Genomic DNA, 21,082 nt, shown 5'->3' on the forward strand with positions numbered 1-21,082 from the left:
AATATTTCAGTGAATATAATTTCTACTGAGTTCTTATTTCCTTGCGTCGCTGGATATAACCATAAGTTAATACTATGCTTTAACTTACATAAGTGTGATCTTACTGTTTTTTTATGAGAAAGGGTCTAGCTATGAAACTTTTCAGCTTGTGCCTCTGAGGTGAAACCAGCTCTAGAAAGTAAAGCCTTTTTTTCTTTTTTTTTCATAGTCCTGATAATTATTCCCTTCCATGTTTATGAAGAATCTCAGTGCTTTACCAGTTAACTGGTCAATAAGATTATGGACTATTCAGCTTGATCTCATTTTGTCTGGTAGGCATATATCTCAAGGGGTGCTTCTTCCGGGCAATCTGCTTTAATGGCATCACTTTTCTTGGAAGTAACCGTCATTTTTATCTGTGGAGACTATTCATTGTGCTGTACCTGCCATGGACTACACTAACTGTTCTACTGTGGTCATATTGGCAAATGGATCCACACACAGGTGCACAAAAAAATCTCAGCACACCACAAGACTGTCTCTATCTCTTTCTGAGGAAATGACATTTACAGTAGCAGGGATATGTCTTGGGAATTTGGCAATAATAATTAGTGTCAAAATGCCTGCATTCTCTACCACTATGCAACACTAACACCAGCCTTTATAAAAATAGAGTAGCTTATGATATGCAAGTACAAATATGGCAACATTTCCAAACAGATAAAGTATCATGGTTGAAACTAAAATAAACAGCTAGTAACTTTAATAAAGCTATTACCTTTAGATTAGTCTGACACTGTACCTTTAGTTTAGTCTTACACAGATGAGAAGCAGACTCTGATAGTAATTCTTTCTACATTACTTCTGAAAGGGATGTATTCTAGCTCCTTTTCAAAAGTTGTTCATCACTTCAGTAGGTTTGCTCTCTTTTCTTTCTGCTCTGGACACAAATTCAAATTGCTAAGGATAAACACTTTGTCTTGGAGCTGTTGCTGTAGGCATAAAGTTCCCTGTACCAAGATAAAGCATACTCTGCTCAGCCTTGTATCAGTCTTGTTTTTATATTGTCTCCAAATGCTCATTTAACAGACCTGTTCTTGTTAATAATGGCAGGTTCCTCTTTACTGTTAAAGTAACAGATGTTACGGATGAAATCACTAGTCACACCTTTTCTGGGTTGCAGACATTATTTACACAATTAGACACACGTTGCATCAAAAACATTACACCACTGGTCACGTTTGCATTTTTTGTGGATCATGTACTCTTTTAACTTGTGAAAACCATTATCCTGTGATAGATAGAGATGGAGATATAGATAGAGAGGTGGATAGATAGATTAGATAGATAGATAGATAGATAGATAGATAGATAGATAGATAGATAGATAGATAGATGAATGAATGGATATTAGCCTGACTGTTTCTGTGGTAAGAAAAATGACTGATGATTGGCCATATGATTTATTATTTATTTACTTTTTTTTATTTGTCTGTTTATTTACTTATTCTTTTTGGTACCAGATGCTATTAACATTAACTGATGAAGATCTGGAAACTGGACTTGGGGTGAACAGTTCCATGCACCGCCGAAAGATACGCTTGGCAATTGAAGACTACAGAGAAGCAGAAGGTGGTCGAAGGTGAGACACTAACATGTAATATGCTTTGATACCTTTCATTATAACATATAGTGTTGGAATATACTAAACTGACACAGAGACACATAGATGGTAACTGGGGTGGAATATTGACCCAGTGAATTTTTTTTCAGGTTCTGTCCAAGGTTGTAATAACTAAACAGGGCAAAAATATATATAAAAGTACAATAATGAAAATAAAAGTAATGCATTTCAATGTAATTATTTACAGAATTGAGTAATGAATATTTAAGCAATAACCAATGATGTGGTGTGGTATATTGAAGTTTTATCCGTGGTCCAAGTGGTTTAATCATGAGGGCGAAGCCCGAGTGATTAAATAAAGCCAACCATGGGTCAATTTCAGTATACCACAACCACGGAGTCAGTTATTGCTGTTATACAATGACATTATTTAACAAAAAAAAATACTTACTTTTCTTAAATAATGTCTTTGTATAATGGTGGATTACTGTTCTTCTGCCAGTTGTGGTACACTGCTTCCTTGTTTTGATGTACTGAGCATACATATGGGACTTGGGTCCCATGCATACCCAGTACATCAATGCTTTGAAAAGGAAGCAACGGAGAAAAGAAAGTCTGTTACTCTGTTTGTTTTTCTCTTTTTATTTGTTAAAAAAATGTTTTTACCAATGGAAAAAAGTCCGGGCAACCGGACCTTTTTCCATTGGTATATTGTGGGATTTATAACGGGCACACTGGCGAATCAGCGTGCAGATTTTGAAATATTAATGGGGGTCATTGTATAATAGTAATTAATATATCTTGAGCTACTTTAATTGGATACGTCACACATTGTTTGTAACTATAATATTTACACACATATTGTGGTAGAGCAAAGAGGATCAAAGATGACTGAAAGAAGGGGAAGGTAGGGGTGAGTGGGTGAAAAAGAAGGAGGTGAGGAAAGGGTAGGAACAAAGAGAGGAGAGAGTGAGGAGATATGTAAGATCACCAGTAAGATGGGAGGAAGTAGCTATATAAGGAAGTAAGTAAGTGCTAAATTATATAATTTCTAAACAGTTGAATTTTGGAAGTTGGTAGAATGGTTAAGGTCTTTATTTCACAGACACAGACAAATGACTGGTGACAAAGCTACAGCCTAAAACTCAATGCCAAAAATGTATTATAGTGCCCTTTGGGAAACTGTCAATCCAAGTTAATTACTCTATTGATAAAACACCCTAAGAGTTGGCCCAGTAGTAAGGGATTTGAAAAATATGTAGACAGCAATCTGGGCTTTGACAAACATGTAGCTAAGATAGTAAGAATATCATTCTATGTCACCCGACGTATTGGTAAGAGTAAGGAATCCAGGTTCAAGGAAGTTATAGTACCACCTGACTTGGCCCTTATCAGACCTACCATAGAATACAGTGCCCCATTAGGTATATATCTAACCAGACACTTACAACAGTTGGAATGGCCCAAAACGTTTCTCACTAGGAAAATTGATGGTATGAATACCCTGTCCTACACTAAACTCCTAAAGCTCTTTCTCTGTATTCAGTCTCCTATGGGCTGCTGAGAGGGGATCTTTGCCTGGCTTACAGGGCTTCCTTAGACCCAGCACACAAAGCAAACTGCACTGGAAACATTAGATCCAGGGATCCAAACTTCACTTGTGACATTAATAGAGAAATAGATATGAGTCCCATAGTATCCTTGTGTTATGGAATAGGCTCCCCGTCTATGTACAACAGAGTTCATCCCTCACCCTATTCAAATGAATCCTTGGTAATTGGATGGGAAATCATAAATTTACCCCTGGTTTGGTCTACATGTCCATTGTGGATAGAGGCCATGAATAAGAAGTGTATTATCATAACCAACACTCCCGTTACAAATCCTTAGCTACCTCCCTACTAACATGCCCCCTTATATAGATGCCTATGATAATTGGTAAAATGTTTTGGGGTGAGTGGCTATGCTTCTAAGGCCATAGTGGTTGTTAGTCTAGTAACAACCTGTGAACCTACTTACATTTTGCTTTACTTAACAATATATATTTTTTTAATTTAAGTTTAAATAATTTAAACATGTTGACTCAAAACAGTACTAGATTATATGGTTCCCTAATTTCATGTCCCTCTGAACTTGAGGAACAAAAACAAAAACAAAAAAATCCTGTCTTCTGAGCTTGTAGCACATAAATGCTATAAATATAAAAAGTTGATTGCTATGGTCTTTGCCTTGCTTGACAGGGACACTGGGAACTAACTTTGGGCAGCATGATGCCAGGGAATCTTCTTGGGCTAGGCTTATATAGGCTCCAGGGCCATTAGCCTAGTACACACCTATGAACCTATGGTTAAAATACCATGTACAAAGTGCTTCAGCCATGTCCACAAATATACTCTCTGCATTTATTTCTGCATACTAGTAGCACACTACCACACCAATGACATCTGTCAGTCACATTCCTAATACTCTCAGCCTGGAACAGTTACCCCCTTCACCCCACTCTAGCTGCACCTCTGAGTTGCAGCTACCCCCTTCAGCCCACTCTAGCTACACCTCTGAGTAGCAGCTGCCCCCTTCACCCCACTCTAGATACACCTCTGAGTAGCAGCTGCCCCCTTCACCCCACTCTAGCTACACCTCTGAGTAGCAGCTGCCCCCTTCACCCCACTCTAGCTACACCTCTGAGTAGCAGCTGCCCCCTTCACCCCACTCTAGATACACCTCTGAGTAGGCTGATTTTAGATGTGTAAGAACAGATTCCCAAGGCTTGGTTCCAACAACATGGAAAGAGCGATGAGAGGGTGGACTTTATTGTATGAGGACGGGTGTCTTTGGTGTATGACAGCAGACTTTTTAGGGGATAATTCTTATTGTGGGTCTTTACTACCTGCTTGGAAGATAAAAAATGTTAAGGCTGAAGAGTTGGTAAAGCAAGGTTACTAGAACAAAAGTTTATCTATGAGTTACTTGGAGCCATTTGGCTTTAGTTGGAGTTACAATTTTACCAATAGAATTCTTTTTTTCATTTTACTGCCTCCCAATGTATGTCTTCTTCATCACTTATTTCAGAACCTTCTTCTATGTTCTCTTTATTATTTTTTCTCATCTAATTTTTCTTCTATTTCTACAACTTCTAAAATGTCTTTTCTTTGTTCATTTCCTTCTCTTTCTTTTTCTTTTTCCTTACTCTTATTTTCAGTCTTTGCAATCCATCCATAAATGTCCAATTTTCTTACATTTATAACATTTCAGTTCATATTTTTACATCATATCCCATTTCCCACAAATATAACATTTTCTTTTGTCACAGTTACTTATCAAATATATTTCTTTTCCACACAAAGAAAAACTTCCCTACAAATTTTGCATGTATTGATTGTGTAATTTTGACTTTTCACTGAGGTCTTATTTCCTCCCACATTTCAGTAACATGGATTGGTGAATCAGTGATGCTCATATGTACAGTGTGCATGTGTTTGAAAGTGTGTGTGTGTGTGTAAGTGTACGTATGTACACGTGTGCATGTGTGTGTGTGTGCGTGTGTGCGTGTGTGTGTGTGTGCGTGTGTGTGTGTGTGTGTGTGTGTGTGTGTGTGTGTGTGTGTGTGTGTGTGTGTGTGTGTGTGTGTGTGTGTGTGTGTGTGTGTGTGTGTGTGTGTGTGTGTGTGCATGTGTGCATGTATGTATGTGTGTGTGTGTGTGTGTGCGTGTGTGTGCGTGTGTGTGCGTGTGTGTGTGTGTGTGTGTGTGTGTGTGTGTGTGTGTGTGTGTGTGTGTGTGTGTGTGTGTGTGTGTGTGTGTGTGTGTGCATGTGTACATGTACGTGTGTGCATGTGCACTTATGTATGTGTGTGTGTGTGTGTGTGTGTGTGTGTGTGTGTGTGTGTGTGTGTGTGTGTGTATGTGTGTGTGTCATGCATCTCAGCTGTCCAGATTTTTATCTCATACTGTTAGTCTTTTTCTCATGCAATTTGGGTTTCTAGCAAGTCACTGAGAATTAAAGTTACCAAATAATGACAGATCTTTGATTTTAAAATTCATATCCTTCAGAAAATGCATGGTAGAACAAAGCCTGTTATTCCAACAACTTTCTAAGTTTAGAAGAGCAATATTGAAGTCTTTGTTACCCCATAATTTTAGATTTTGTCTGGATTTTTTTTTTTTTTGCTGTTAAGTGGTTGAGGAGATTGAGAGGTACAGTGTATGTGTGTATATGTGGTGTGTGTGTGTGTGTGTGTGTTTATGTGGTGTGTGGTATGTCTGTGTGTGTGTGAGTGTGTGTGTGTGTGTGTGTGTGTGTGTGTGTGTGTGTGTGTGTGTGTAGGTGCGCGCACGTGTGTGTGTGTGTGTGTGTGTGTGTGTGTGTGTGTGTGTGTGTGTGTGTGTGTGTGTGTTTGTTTGTATAGGTGCATGTGTGTGTGTCTGCATGTATTTGTGTGTTTATGTGTATGTGTGTACACACACATACACACGTGTATGAGAGAGAGTGCACGCATCCAGCAAGGGAATTAAATCATGTCCACAGTTGTTTCATACCTTTTACCTGTTGGTTCTTACAAGCCAGACTAGAATCTGGCTCCACAGATCCTAATGAAAATGAATAAATGAGCTTAGAATGCCGGAATGGAATATGAAAAAAAAAGGACTTCAGTGATTTAAACAGCTATTTAACATGATTTATTTGTTTCCAAAAACTACTGTTTTCTTCTTAAAAGGGAATTTTCATATTTCTGATACCTAAGAAAGATATAAAATTTTACCTTTCATCCATACCACTTTATTGATATCAGGAACTGACAATTTAAAAGCTGTTGATTATTTCCTTCTTAGCAGTTATATATTGGATTTAAAGACTTATATATGATCCTCTGTCCATTTTCTCCTTAAATGTACAGTTTTCATTCTACTTTCTGCCCAAAATGAATTTTCTTCATCAGTGTTAGGAAGGGTATCCAATTGGTAGTAAATGCACTTGCTTGGTAAATTAGTGCCTTATGTTAAACACTACTGCTCTATCTATGATGCTACTATTTGCTTCTTTTTCAATACATAACTGTTTACCTTGTTTTTATTTATTATCTGTAGTTAACAGAAAACCACAGTAACTAATACAGTGAGATATAAAAATTGTGCAGATGAGCTTCATACATTACTCTGTCAATGTATTTTAACTTATACCTATGTAAGTTATGGTTTAGTCTGTTACATTAGTGCTGTATATTCATACAACTTATTTAAAATTTAAACAACCGAATCACTGCTTAAGAAACTTGCCATACGACAGTCCCTGAAATGGGATGGTATCTCATCAAGAAAAAGAACATTCATAAGAAAAGTTACAGGAATTTATGATGTATTAATACAGACATAGATGGCTTCCATTAACACCTCAGCTAGAAAATTAAATATAATTATTCTTTATTTTATACCTTATGTCAACTATTGTATATTTAATCTGAGTTCCTATGTTTGGACTCAGTCTAGCATTTAGTCTATTAAAGAGTCTGCTGTTTTATGAAACTCTAGTAATTACCAAAATAAAATTTTAAAAATGCAACCTGCAGCTCTGCTTTATTGCCAAATTTTATTGGTCATTGTTTCCAGTTTAATGTGAACACATTCAGTTAACTGATTATTTTGAGCAGTAATTTAAAAATGGAAATTACTACTATTTTTTCACATGCATTTTCCAAGTAAAATTAACTTACAAAGAAGCTAGACGGGTTATTTTTTAAGATATATTTTTGCCCTCTACCACCACAGTTGACTGCCAGCAGTTCTGGTATCCTGACATCTGCAGGATTCAGTCTTTATGGCATTGCATGAAGAGTCTGTCCACATTATGATTCTCTTTAGCCTGGGACACAGGTACATTTTTACCTTGTCATTCAGCTAAAAATAAATTGTGTTTCCTAGAACAGAACTTAGCTCCTATGTCTTTTATATGCCTGCTATACGACTGAGCTGATTGTTTTACCAGACCAAAGAGAATGGGTTTGAGCTTGAATTCATGCACTTATGCAGATCAGTTGTTAGTTTAGCTTGGAATAGTTAAGTAGCTTCCATTATATATAGCAATGAAGCAGGCTACACAAGCATTCAACTTTATAAGGTTAAATGTAAAACATAAAGCTTCACTGTGTTGGGAGAACTTATTATCTGATATTAGAACTCTTCCTAATTTCCCTCTCCAGAGAACACTTCACTCTCTATAGGCAGGCAGCCAAGGATCCTGTGTTCGTTGCTCATTCCTCTATCAGCTATCCATCATCTATTACATATATTGCATACTCCTTGACTATGCTGTTCATAACTGTTGTTTCATGCAGCCTAGTGTACGTTTGACTTCTTATGTTAAGATTTACTGCCTGCACAACCACTGTTCAAATATCATGTTACTTTTCCATGAAATTATATATACATTGTTTTTTCACATGTTAGACTCATTTCCTCTTAACCTCCATGGAAAATATGTCACAACCTGGTCAACATAAAATTAAAAAAAAAAAAAAAAGTCAAATAAATAATTAAATAAATAAAGCGTGACTGAATGCCAGTATGCAAACATTGAAGCTCATTAATTAATGTAAATAGAAATATATAAAAAAAGATTTTTTAATAAAGATTGTTTTTTATTCAGTCGCTCTAAACAAGGAAAAAATAAGGAAGAAGAGTGAAAACTTTGCAAAAAAATCACAGACAAGCTGATTTCAGAAAAGCATTCCAGGTTGGTTTTGATGATTCTGTTATTGAGGTAGCAAAAGTAGTAGAAGGAATCAACAAAACCAACCTCAAATGCTTTTCTGAAATCAGCTTGTCTGTGTTTCTTTTGCAAAGTTTTCACTCTTCTTCCTTTTTTTTACTTTTAGAGCGACTGAATAAAAAGCATTCATTGTTAAAAAAAAATCTTTTTTTTATATTTATATTTTATTCCATTTTTTTAGTTTTTAAGTAAAATATGCATACCTCTGTGGTTCTGTCACATTCCTTGATAAACATAGTAAGAAGGCAATTAGCTAGACACTGGAAAAAACACAAACAAGAAGCTCTGCATTTTCTGCTGTCTAGCAAGGAACATGACAGAGCTTTATTTTATTTGAGAAACTGTATATTAATTCACATTCACTTATTCTGTCATTTTCTCAAGTGAATAATATTTTAAAAGTGTCCCTGATTAGAACAGTCTTGTATTGTATTTTTGGGACTGTGTGTGTGTGTGTGTGTGTGTGTGTGTGTGTGTGTGTGTGTGTGTGTGTGTGTGTGTGTGTGTGTGTGTGTGCGTGTGTGTGTGTGTAGGAAATGATGTAGGGAGATGCATAAAAGTGTGTGTGTGTGTGTGTGTGTGTGTGTGTGTGTGTGTGTGTGTGTGTGTGTGTGTGTGTGCATTTGTTTGTGGCTGTGCATAGTACAGTGCATTCCATCCTATCCTTCTGTGGTCCTGTCATGACTTTTTGGGTGTGTCCCTCACCGATGAGAAGCTCAACATTTATAAATCTTTTTTTTTAACATATTTTCTTTCCTTTGGCCAAGGGCAGCAAGCTGAGTGGAGGAGAATGGGGTCTGGGCTCTTCGCTTTAGGGGATGGGGTTAATAAATTATTGCAGTAATATGATTTGCTAATTATTTCATGTTGTATACTGTTTTTAAAGTGTATTTGAGCCCGGTGTACACCTGTCCTACTTATTTATTTTAACCATTGTGAATTTTGACATTTTTGGCTTTGTGCAGAGGTGTTTATTTGTGGAGCCAAAGAGAAATCATCAACCCTCCCAAGGTAATTTAATATTTCTCTTAATACGGTGAGGTTTATGGAAATGACACTTTAAGTGTAGAGTGTAATGGCTGACTTAACAGTAGGTACAATAATGGTAGAATTCTTCTACCCAAATCCAAGACGTGAACTTAACACGGTGTTTGACAGTGGGAACTTATGGCTTTCTTACAAGTTTATTGTTTGCTATTAAAAGAAGTTGGCTGCAGTGTGTGCTTACTTGCGTTTGTGAGGAAAAGAGATAATACTGTAAATCATACTTTGACAGTTGTTTATGTACACCCTTGTGCTTTTTTGCTCTTTATATATAATTGGGGTAGTGCTGATAATAGTAAAAATGTCTCCCTGTTTATCAGACTTTAAGAATAAGGTTCGCCTTTGCTCAGAAATGGGCATGCCCAGGCAGGTCTTCGCTGAGCAGAGCAGATGGGGTGGCGAAAGTGAAATTAATTACTGTGGAACTTTAATGTAACAGGAGTAAACTGTGTTGCACATGTTAGTTTGTTATTTATTCTTTGGTAATGGTGTTCCTCACCAGTGAAAGTGCACTAATTTTTGCCCATTACTTCCTGCTTGCTGAAGTTCAGATTTAATGGATGGGTTTGTGTAGTGGGTTTGTTACTGTGCTAGGTTTGTATGGGCATTCGGGGGGGCATAAAATAAGTGTTGGGTCAGGAATTAGTCACATTTAAATGTAGAACATTATTTTTTAGGGAGGGACTCTATATTGACCCACTCTGTCCCTCTGTGGTTCTGTCACATGTTTGTGGGTGTGTTCCTCGCCATCTAGAAGCTCAGCTTTTTTTCTGCTGTCTTGCAAGAGTGTGACAGAACCACAGAGGGACAGAGCCATAACACCAAATTCAATAAAAAGCATTATAATAATAATAATAGCTAGATGGATGGATAGATAGATAAATAGTTAGACAGACAGATAGATAGCAGGTCCTCTGACCTCCTCACACTGGAAAACTTCTTCTAACTTTATGTAATAACATCAAGATTATAATCATTGACAGTAGTTATATCTAAGGATAATTTAAGCAAACTTCAAAACATTGTCTCACTTTTCTCTTTATTTAACTGCAGGTAAAAATTCAGCAAACTGTATTTCAGTCCACTGACTTTAGTGAAATATATTTCAGATAGTTTACTCTCAGCCACAGTGACAAGTCATATTTCACTTGCTAAGTGACTGTGGCTACATTGTCCACCTCTATATATAATTTGGGTCCCTATTAATTATTCAAACTTTTCAAAGTTTGAATGTCATATGGTCGACACCATATGATTGGGAGCAGCCCCCAACATGGGGGTGCAGGGTGGCTTGCCCCCCTGCTCAGAGCATTCAGGTAAGTTATTTTCTTTAATTTTTTTATTATATTTTGGAAGTTTCAAACTTCGCTCATATGTTGTCAAACATATGAGGTTCGAAGTTTTGAAACTTTGAATATATAATATAGACCCTATAATTCTCCATTATTTTTTCAAGTCTTTTAGTTTCATTATTTTGAAAGTTCTTGCTTTCTGACAGACACTATATCTGCTGAGCTAAGACCTAGAAATGTACTACAGGAAACAGAAAAAGTAATTATTTTAACATGTACATTAAGATGCATGGCTAAAAACTCGTTGTACATATTGTAATGATATCTTGCTTTCAAAATTATGAAACATATTATGTTTTCAGGAGACAGGCTTGACACAATCGATCCCTCTTACTACACCCAACAGCACATAAATTTGAACCACCTGCTATTGACATAATCCACAGGTGTAAGAAGAACAGGTGTGGCAGCAAATGCTACATGATTAATTCCATTAGGCAGCTCTTCCCTTTTAATGTGGTTAGGCAAGGATCATCAGAAACAGGACACACATGCTCACAGACAAAATATTGCATACTGTTGTCCTACTTTTTATTCAGTATAAATGCCAATAATTGTATAAAAATTCTACCACCCAGGAACTAATCAGAGCTAGAATATGGAATTCAGCCAATACAGCTACTAAAGAATGACAAACCCATCTTAATGCATGTAATTTCTTGTTCTAAAAGCCAGACTTGTACGAAAGGCAGAACAATTTACAGAATATATATAAATATATATATATATATATATATATATATATATATATATATATATATATATAGTATTAATTTCTACTGATTGCCAATGACTGATATCAAATGTGTATATAAATTGTAAAATGATTTGAAAATAAATGAAAATAGTTTAATATTGGTATGTTATAATCCCATCTCACAAAGTTTTCTTAAAAACATGTACAGCATTTCAGCTTTAGTAGACCTTCTTTAACTTACAAAGGTCTGGATTACAGTTTTTTCACTTGCATATTTGCTGTTCTTTGCCTTGAACTTTCAAGGATCTTGAAGGTTCTTCAAAAGTTATTTTGAAGCACACTGTTAGAGCCTTCTAGACGCATAGAACCATATATCCCCAAAAAAAAAAAAAACTTTATTGCTGACCCATGTGTGGAATAAATCATTTATAAACTATCTGGGTCAATTAGTAGTACAGGGGGGAGTCCTGGAGTAAATTTTCTAATATCCATTGAAAGATCCAAGTTGCACTTGTAAGTAGACAGGTAAGAACTTTGTTTTATGTGGATGGGGAATCTGTTTCTGATCAGTGGTATCTTCTGTGAGATATACCCGTCCCTTCAAACCATTCTGTTGATGTCACAGAAGAGGTATAGATCCCTGGATCAAGTATTTCTGATGCCATTTGAGTTGTTAATGTGCAGTAGGTCCATTAGTATTGGGTCAGAGGATGATTTGTATGTGAGACAATGCCAAAGGGGGCATTATTCTCAATGATGGGCATAATTAGAGCTGAGTAAAGGGGGACAATGATATTGCTAGACCTAGACATGATCTCTTTGTTCATAAGCTGTGCAATATAGAAGGATGTTCTTATGAAAGTGGACACATTTTGGTCAAAACGTACGTCACTGACCACATAATTTCCCAAATCTTAAACAACTGAGTCAACTCTTTGTAGTATATTGTCAATGTGGTAGTTCTCTGGGGTAGATGACTTCCCAAAGGATATGATAATGCACTTTTATGGCATTTAGTTTCAGTCCAAGATTCTGACACCAGTTATTTGTTTGGGACAAACATTCCTGCAGGATGGCTAAGTCATTTGAGGATTGAATGACTGATCCTAGCTTACGGCCATCTGCAAATTTAGTCAGCCCGAGCCTTTTGGTATTGGCTTTCACTTCAAAGAAGTAGATACCAAACAAGAGAGGTCCCAGCACAGAACCCTGGGGGAGCTCCATTGGTGTCTGGTCTCTTTGTGGAGGTAGCTTCCCCTATTTTGATCGCCTGCATTCTATCTGTGAGTCAGCTGGTTATCACGTGGATAATGTATGGGTTTATTCCCAGTTTATTTAAATCTTTTCCTATGACAGAGTGGGGGTTGTGTCCCAAGTTTTTACCAAGTTGAGGCATATAGCATGTATTGTACTACCATCATCAATTGCTTTAGGGACCTTTTCAAAAAATTCCACTGGGTTGAGTAAGCATGAAGTCACCTCCTTTAAAGAATCCACACTGAGATGGGTTTAATGTTTGGAGGTTCCCTATGTCTTTACTGATTAGTTCCTTAATAAGTCTTTCCATGGCTTTACATATGAAACTGGTCAGATGTATTGGTCTGTAATTGCCTGGGTTTGAGGACAGTCCTCCATTATGCAGTGAAATGACTGTAGCTGATCTTCCTTCACTTGATAAAAAGCCTGTGTGGAGGTTGAGATTGAACAGTGTTGTTAGACAGCTGGCTTCATCATCCTTTGTGCTATTTATGATGCATCCAGTGACATTTCTAGGACCCATTGATACAGTATTTTTAGATTTTGTAGTGCTTTTAGAACTTGGTCTTCTATGATAACTGGAGGTGAGTCAGTTTCAGGTATGTCTTAGGGGTAGACAGAGGGTAAAAGTCTGAGCTGAATTTATTGGCCAGTAGGTTTGCTATATCTTTAGCCTCATTGCAGTTAACAAAAAGGCCTTATGATCATCTTTGGCTTGGGTGGGTATTTTAGCCCCAAATTTGGGTTTCAGGGCCATTATTAAGCTCCTAGTTTTTTTTTTTGTTATTTCAATGATGAGGTTCTATCATTCTCGGAATTACTGTTTTAACTTTTGGTCACAATTCTCTTCTTTTTATTGTAAAGCTCATTGATATTATTCTTCCACCATATGGGTTTGTTTCTGGGGTTTGCCATGGACTTATTTCTATGGGGTACAGCTACATCTATGCAGCTATTTACATGCCGGTATAGTGTGGTGGTATACATTTCCATGTATTTAGAGGAGTTAACTTGGTTTAGTGAAGAGTTGAAGCTTGCCAATGTATCATTTAGGAGTAGACAGTTTGTCTTAGTGAAGACTCTAAAGGTTCATTGGATGGAAGGGATCTCTGGTTTCAACTTTGTTTTCAAGGATACAGCTTTATGGTCAGACCTAACAAGTAACAAAGATACACAAGGGATGGTACAAGATGCCCGCATATTACTAAGGACAAGATGCAAGATGTTGTTCCCCCTAGTGCAAACTCTGACTAACTGTTCCAAGGTGTTTCAATTGACAAAGTCCAGGAAGCTCTGTCCATGTGCATTAGTGTTGGTGGAGTAGGTTTCCTGGTCTATAAATGACTAGTTTAGATCTCCTAGGAAATGGTATTGAGATTAATACTGACTGATTCCAGTTCCTGTACATAGCATTGCAGCTTTCTTCGGTCATAGACAGAGTTCTAATATATAGCACGAGACTCTTCTGATCGCTATTTGGACATGAAGAAGCTTTAGTTCATCATACTGCTTTACTAGTCTTTATGCAAGTCTCTTCTGGATGAAGACTGAGACACCTCCACCATTTTCCCCAATCCTTCAGAGTAGCTGGTCTACAAGCACTGTATGTATTATAGCCCTGCACAGCCAGAATGGCATCTGTCATTTTAAGCCATGCCTCTGTCACTACACAGACATCCACTTCTGCTAGGGAGAGAAGGGCTTGTGGAGGCAGTGTTTCTTGTTTAGGCTCTTAGCACTAAAAAGTGACACCTCCATATTTTTCTTTGCTTACTTGCTTCATTATGTTGGTAAGTTTTTCAGGTTTGCATAGTTTAAAAAGGCACTATGGGAGTGGGCAATGTCTTTACCAATAATCAAAACTCTAGAGAGGGACAGATGCACACCATCCTTGGTGAAGCAGCATAGTTTGTCAATCATATTCTCCCAGGGTGACAAATTTTGGGCCCCCTTTGAATAATACAAAAAGCTAAGCTAATTACTGAAGTCTTTTTTGCTCAGAATGCAGTGTCATCCTTGGAGAATGCAGAACACTACTCAGCTCTACAATCATACCTGCCTGGGATGCATAGTCTGACAGCTCCTTCGTGTTTGTCTTCATTTAGTCCAGTGAGGTACGTCTCAAGTCATTGACACCCACACGTAGTATGAAAGAGTCATCATACTGGTATTTGCTGTTCAGGGATTTGAGTGTATGTATGATCTGACAGATCCTGGCACCCGGCTAGCAACTAACCATCACTCTTTCCTTGCTCAGCCTGTTAAGAGACACACCTGTATGTCTTACAATGGAGTCACATAATTAGAATGTCTGGTTGGGAAGATGCCTGCGTTATGGGTTCAGCCTCTGTAACTTTGGAACTCATTGTGTTATGTGAGGAGGTAGGCTTAATTTGATGAGTGTGCTTTATGACTGTGTTGTGTTTTGGAGTTCTTTGAGGATTTGGCAAGTTAATGTTTAGAACCCCAGCATATGATGAATTATGTGTGGTGTAATGGCCTAGGGGAGTTGTGGTGTGTGGTGTACTGCTAAAGATTTTAGTGTCTAGGATATTTTTGCCTCCAATAACAATATATATGTACATATTTCATATACTCTGTTATGCTGTTTGAGTTGCAGATGAACATCAGACAGCTTGAGACAATTCTTACACTGTCTCAAAATACCCATCTCAGTCAGCCTGGCTACAGAAGTTACGAGGAAGTGCTGGTCCATAGTTTTGACAGAAAGGACTCAGGAGGGGCAGAGCTGACTATAACAGCTTGAAGTTCATTATTTTTAGGACAATGTTTGGGTAGATGTAGTATTAAGGCATGAATGAATGCCTAGTTATCCAGTCAGGGGTATTCTGCAGCTCAAGGTGTGTTTATTAGCACTTGCCATGGGTTATTCTTTTTATATTTTGTTTTGGTCCCCCTTGGGGTATCATTTTACCAGTCCAGCCCCAGGGACCCTCATCCATGCCAGATCTGCCAGCTTGTCTTCTACCTCCTGTACTTAGTCTAATATAATTGGGGCTTCTTGTAAATCCTAAGGGTATCTGGGGGCTTCACAATTTCCACTTTTTTTAAATACCCTACTCACTTCCCTGCCTTACCTCTCACACTCACTGTTTATGTTCAGGGCAATTCCCTTCTTTGAACCATGCCTCCCATAAGGGATATCATCAACAAATGCTCTCCCACCCAGGATGCATAAATACATACATACATACAAATATTTCAAGCATGAGCATTAATGCCATTCTAGCTTGCCAATATGCCAAAACACTTGTTCCCATAATAACTGTCCAGGCTGCTCTTAAAAATATCTAAGCTAGTACTTGCTTTAATGTAATTTGTTAGTCTGTTCCATGCATCAGCTACTCTGTCAGAGAACCAATTAGTACACTTCTCATTCCTATAGAATATTCTACATAGGTTGTCTAATGATTCTCCAGTACTTTTTGATAACCCCAAACATTCCCAGAGGTAGCTGTCTCTAAATGCCCCACATACCTGAATAAAATCTCCTCTTAGATATTTGTGAGAGACACTGTACAAGTTCAGATATTTTAGTCTTTCATGTTGTTGTCTTTCGGCTTTTCCCAGTTAGGGGTTGCCACAGTGGAACTCCAGTCCGCTAATGATTGGCAGTAGATTTTCACGAATGCCGAGGTGCCAGCTCGATGTTCAACCTTCAACGAAGGCACGCCCATTTATGCATGTCTTTCGAATGCCCACCCAACCATGGGGAGGACATGCAGACTCCACACAGATGGCACTCCCTGCACTCTAGCCGAGAATCGAACGGGAGAACCTCTTGCTGTGAGGCAACAATGCTACCGCTGCACCTCCACACTTTCATAATAACTTAAATTTTCATATCCATGGATGCCCTTGGTGTATTTCCACTGTACTCTTTCCAGTTTACTCATGCTTGTTTTCTTATAGGGCTTCCATATTGTCATTCCATACTCAAGTTTGGGTCTAATGTAACTAAGAAACAATGACGTCATTATTTTTGATTTCCTAGACTTTATAAATCTTTTTATACAGCCTATAGTTCTATAACTGTCATTAACCAATTGTTTGATATGATTAGAAAAACTCAAAGCTGAATCTACCCATATATCCAGGTCCTTAAATGAGTCTACAGTTTCAATCACTGTGTGCTGTATTAAATATTCACCTTTCAATTTATGTCTCCCAAATTTCATATGTTTAGTTTTTGCTGTATTTATCAGCATATTATTCTCCTGTGCCCAAATGGTCAATTTGGTCAAGTTATTTTCCAGATATGCCTTATCTGTAACACGTGATAATTTTACCCAATTTCAAGTTGTCTGCATATAGACTATAGAACACCTCAGATGAAAGTGTTAGGTCTGAAAGATACGATCTGAACAAGTAAGGGCCGAGGACAGAGCCCCATAGGACATCCTGACTGTAACCAAGGATTTCATCTGTCCAGTTGCTATATGATACTTGCCATGTCCTATTTGTAAGCCATGCAGCTATCCATCTTATCAAGATTACATCAATACCTATTTGTACTAATTTATTGATCAGATTTTTGTATATGACCCTTCAAATGCTAAAGTCAAATCTATATAAATTACAACACATCACAGTTTTTCATTCATAGCTGTTATTATACTGTTATAGAAAATCATGTTACAGGTGGTGATAGATCTGTTTTCAACATATGCATGCTGATATATGGTTTCAAGTCCCAACATATCCAGTTCTGACAATAACTTATCCAAAATTACCTTCTCCATTATTTTTCTACAACATGACTCTGAGTTGGCCCTACTCCCCTTTCCCTTAAAGACAGGCTTAATAAGTGCATGTCTCCAATCTTGAGGAATCTCCCCATATTTATATGACCTAGTGAATAATAGATATAATGGTACCATAAGTTCTTGCTGAAGTGTTCTCAAGTCATTATTACTAATTTTGTCTCCTCCCTGTGTTTTGTTTGGATCCAGTTTGTGCAGTTCTTTTTCAATATAATCTAACTTGATTCCAGTATCTGGGGTTACCTGGATGTTACTATGACAACGTATCACCCCTTTTGTGGAACCAAACAGTTTTGCATATGATTTTGTAAATATACCTAAAATCTGTTGTATCTGAGAATAAATTTTAGAATCGGCACACAGTTTATCAATGTGTGTGTCTTTACTCCTTCCACATCTTATGTATTTATAAAAAGGTTTTCTATTATGCTCAATATCTTTATATAAAGTTTCTTCAAATTTTTATTGTATTTGTATCACACTATGCTTAATCTGTTTGTCCAGCTTGTTTATTTCAGTTTTCAAAGTTGTAGTTTGACCTCTCTTCCATTTCTTATATTTTTTGTCTCTTACCTTAATCAGATATCTTGTTCTTATGGAAATATATCCCCCTGATGTTATATGCCTATATCCTGATGTTAAACATTTTTTTTTTATTTTTTTGCACTCAAACAATTTCTCTTTCAAAAGTTCCACATTCAATCTGCAGTTTTTCCACTGAACACTTCACTCCAGTTAATTTTAGATAGTGGCTGTTTTGCTTCCATATAATCTGTAATTAACCTTCTGTGTATTGGTTTAGATTACAGTTTGACAGAATTATCTAGCAACAAATTAACCTTTATAAGCCCATGATCACTGCACAGCAATGGGGGTAAAACTTGACTTGAAGTAACAGTAATTTCTTTAGGAACACAAGCAATGTTTATTGTGTTCCATCCCATGGTAGTTTTTTTTCAATCTGAAGCAATTGTTGTTCATGAATATATGTTGTGAATAATTTCCTTACTAACATTGTTGAATCAATATTATTCCTCTCTGTTTCTGGTAAATGTAAGTCCCAGTTAATATTATTCTTCCCTCCTGTGTTTCATGCAAGAAATGTATGAATTCCTCTAGGTCATCTGCTCTTGACTTTGGTGGTCTATACACTCCAACAATTGTTATATGTTCCAGGGTCATCTTTATTGTCACAGTTACACAGTCTATAGTATTGGTGTTATCACTGAACATGTAATAATCACAGGTCTTATAATTATCTTTAATCCCTATCATAATGCCTCCACCTGATGTTTTGTTAGAATGTCTGTTACAGTAAAAACATTTATACCCTGACCGAGCTGGTTTCCAGTCATTCTTCTTTAACCATGTTTCACAAACAATAACAACATTAAACTTGTGGGACCGTAGTCAATTTTCCAGTAAAAAAACTTTATTATTAATGCTCCTAGCATTAACAACCCTCAGAGATGCTTCAAATGTTGCTATCCATGAACTGTTAAATTCTCAACCTGGCAAAAATCCTGCCTAGTGTTTGTCAAGTATTGCAGAATATCTGCTGCAAAAATTCTCTTCCCTGATCTTGACAAATGCACGTGTCTGAACACGTGTGCCCCAAACTAGGCTTGGATGCTCTACACATATCCAGTTTTTAAAACAGAACATTTTTTCCATGCAGGTATTTACCCCCAAAAATCTTTTCATTCACAGGGAACTGACTATCCATTCTATAGGTGATTTCTGAAAAATATGTCTTAGCACCAGTACAAGCTATACTATCTAAGAAGGCTGTCAGTTCCCTACTAACAGTCAGAGAATCCTTGTGGATGACATAATTTGTACCAACATGAATAAAAACGGAGCCGTAGTTCCTTACATTAAGGCATTCCGAGGCTTGTCTCACATCTTCTGTTTTTGCTCCTGTATTACAAGAATAACACTATTCGATGTTCGTTATCTTCTCTGCAGATATAAGTATCAGTTCCTCTAGTAACTGAATCTCCAATTACAAGAATATCTTTACTGACCAGCTCTGAAGACTCAGCTTCTAATACAGTAATATCTGCTCTATCAGTTGTTACCAAGGATAGATCTTCATCACCATTAGTCTTATTAATCCCACTATTTTAATTGTGTATTAAATTCTCACACAGCTGATATTGTAAATCCATGAAGTCAACATCTGTCTTTCTCTTCTTTTTTCCTACAGTAATGTTCTTCAGTCCTTCCATGTTCAATTTTGATTTCTTCCTTTTCACCTGCCTCTTGCCTCTTTTTTCTACCTTCTCTGTTGGAAAAATTATGCCTTTTTCTGTAGACTGAACGTTTTCTGATAGAAAAATATCATCATTCCCTGTAACTTGTGTCTTACATAACAAAGCCGTGTCCTTTTTACTACGTATTCTCTTTTCTTTACAGTCATTAATCAGTTTCTTTTTCTGACTTATTTGTTGTGAATGTCTTCCATTCTTTCCTTTTTTTGTTTCCTTCTAAACAAGCTGGATTCTCAGATTGCTGAATGCCTGCATCCAGAGTTCCAGAGTTGTCAGGGGCATTGTCTTTCTTCATAGTGGTTGAATGGTCTTTGCAGACAATAGAGGCATCATTTCTTAAATGTGTTCTATTTGTTCTATGCCTAACATTATTTAGTTCATCAGTCCAGTCATTAATATATGAAACAACAGTTCTCCAAGCCATGCCAATTGCACAAGTGCAATCACCATCATTAAGTCGAGATTTACTTCTAACAATGGTGAGCAAATCATCCAACTTGAGGAACACAGATCACCAGTGTTATCAGCTGTTACCTTTAAATATGCATAGCATTCATTAAACTGCACAAGATATTTCTGCATTAGCAAATCATTAATTGCACACCCATCCCTCCCTGCTATTCCATCAGTCACTCTCGCCACTAATCGAATCTGAGTAGTTTGGGCTTTATCTCTCTATGTCATTGGATTGGCTGACATAGGCTATTTGAGCTTCAGACATGAATTTCTAAAGCTGAGCTGCGGTGGTGGTGCTGCGGTAGCATTGTCGTCTCACAGTAAGACATTGTCCTGTTCGATTCTCAGCTAAAGCGTCTTCTGTGTGGAGACATGCGTGAATGGGCATACCTTCGTTGAAGGTTGTGCATCAGGGCTGGCAACACGACACGTAAAAATCTACTGCCAATCATTAGCGGACCGGAGTTCCGCTGTGGCGACCCCTAACTGGGAAAAGCCAAAAGACGCAACAAGAACAACAACATGAATTTCTAAATCTGTATAGATTTTGCAGGTGTCTTACAGGGAAAAAAGCTCTTGAACAAACAGCCCACTATAGAGTGCTGCACTTATTGCAGCTCAGTATAGCTTTTTTTTTTCTGTTTTTGAAGTAAAGCTTTTTTCTCGCATTTCAGGACTTTCTACATTTTTAATAAAAGACCTTCAGTGCTCACAGCTCTGTGCAGTTATAACAGATGAGCTAGAGAGGGATCCAATCAAATGAAGTCAGTAGAGGAGCTCTGTGACTTCAGAATCTGAAGCAAATCAAGAGTTCACTTGGTCTTATGACTATGAGCTACAGGCCAATGACCCTA

At 37.3% G+C, this 21,082-nt stretch overlaps 1 protein-coding gene across 4 annotated transcripts in view; it reads left to right on the top strand.

The window, feature by feature from the left end:
• The window catches only part of KAZN (kazrin, periplakin interacting protein), a 2,853,667-nt gene that overhangs the window by 1,897,782 nt on the left and 934,803 nt on the right, over positions 1–21,082 (top strand). For all 4 annotated transcript variants that reach the window (XM_044062363.1, XM_044062364.1, XM_044062365.1 and 1 more), the window contains one exon: positions 1,503–1,621. In XM_044062363.1, coding sequence (XP_043918298.1) covers positions 1,503–1,621 — 119 coding nt within the window. The remainder of the gene's footprint in view (positions 1–1,502; positions 1,622–21,082) is intronic.

The sequence above is a fragment of the Protopterus annectens genome, chromosome 2.part1 (genome assembly GCF_019279795.1).
Source record: "Protopterus annectens isolate FY-2018-M chromosome 2.part1, PAN1.0, whole genome shotgun sequence".
Classification (NCBI taxonomy): domain Eukaryota; kingdom Metazoa; phylum Chordata; order Ceratodontiformes; family Protopteridae; genus Protopterus; species Protopterus annectens.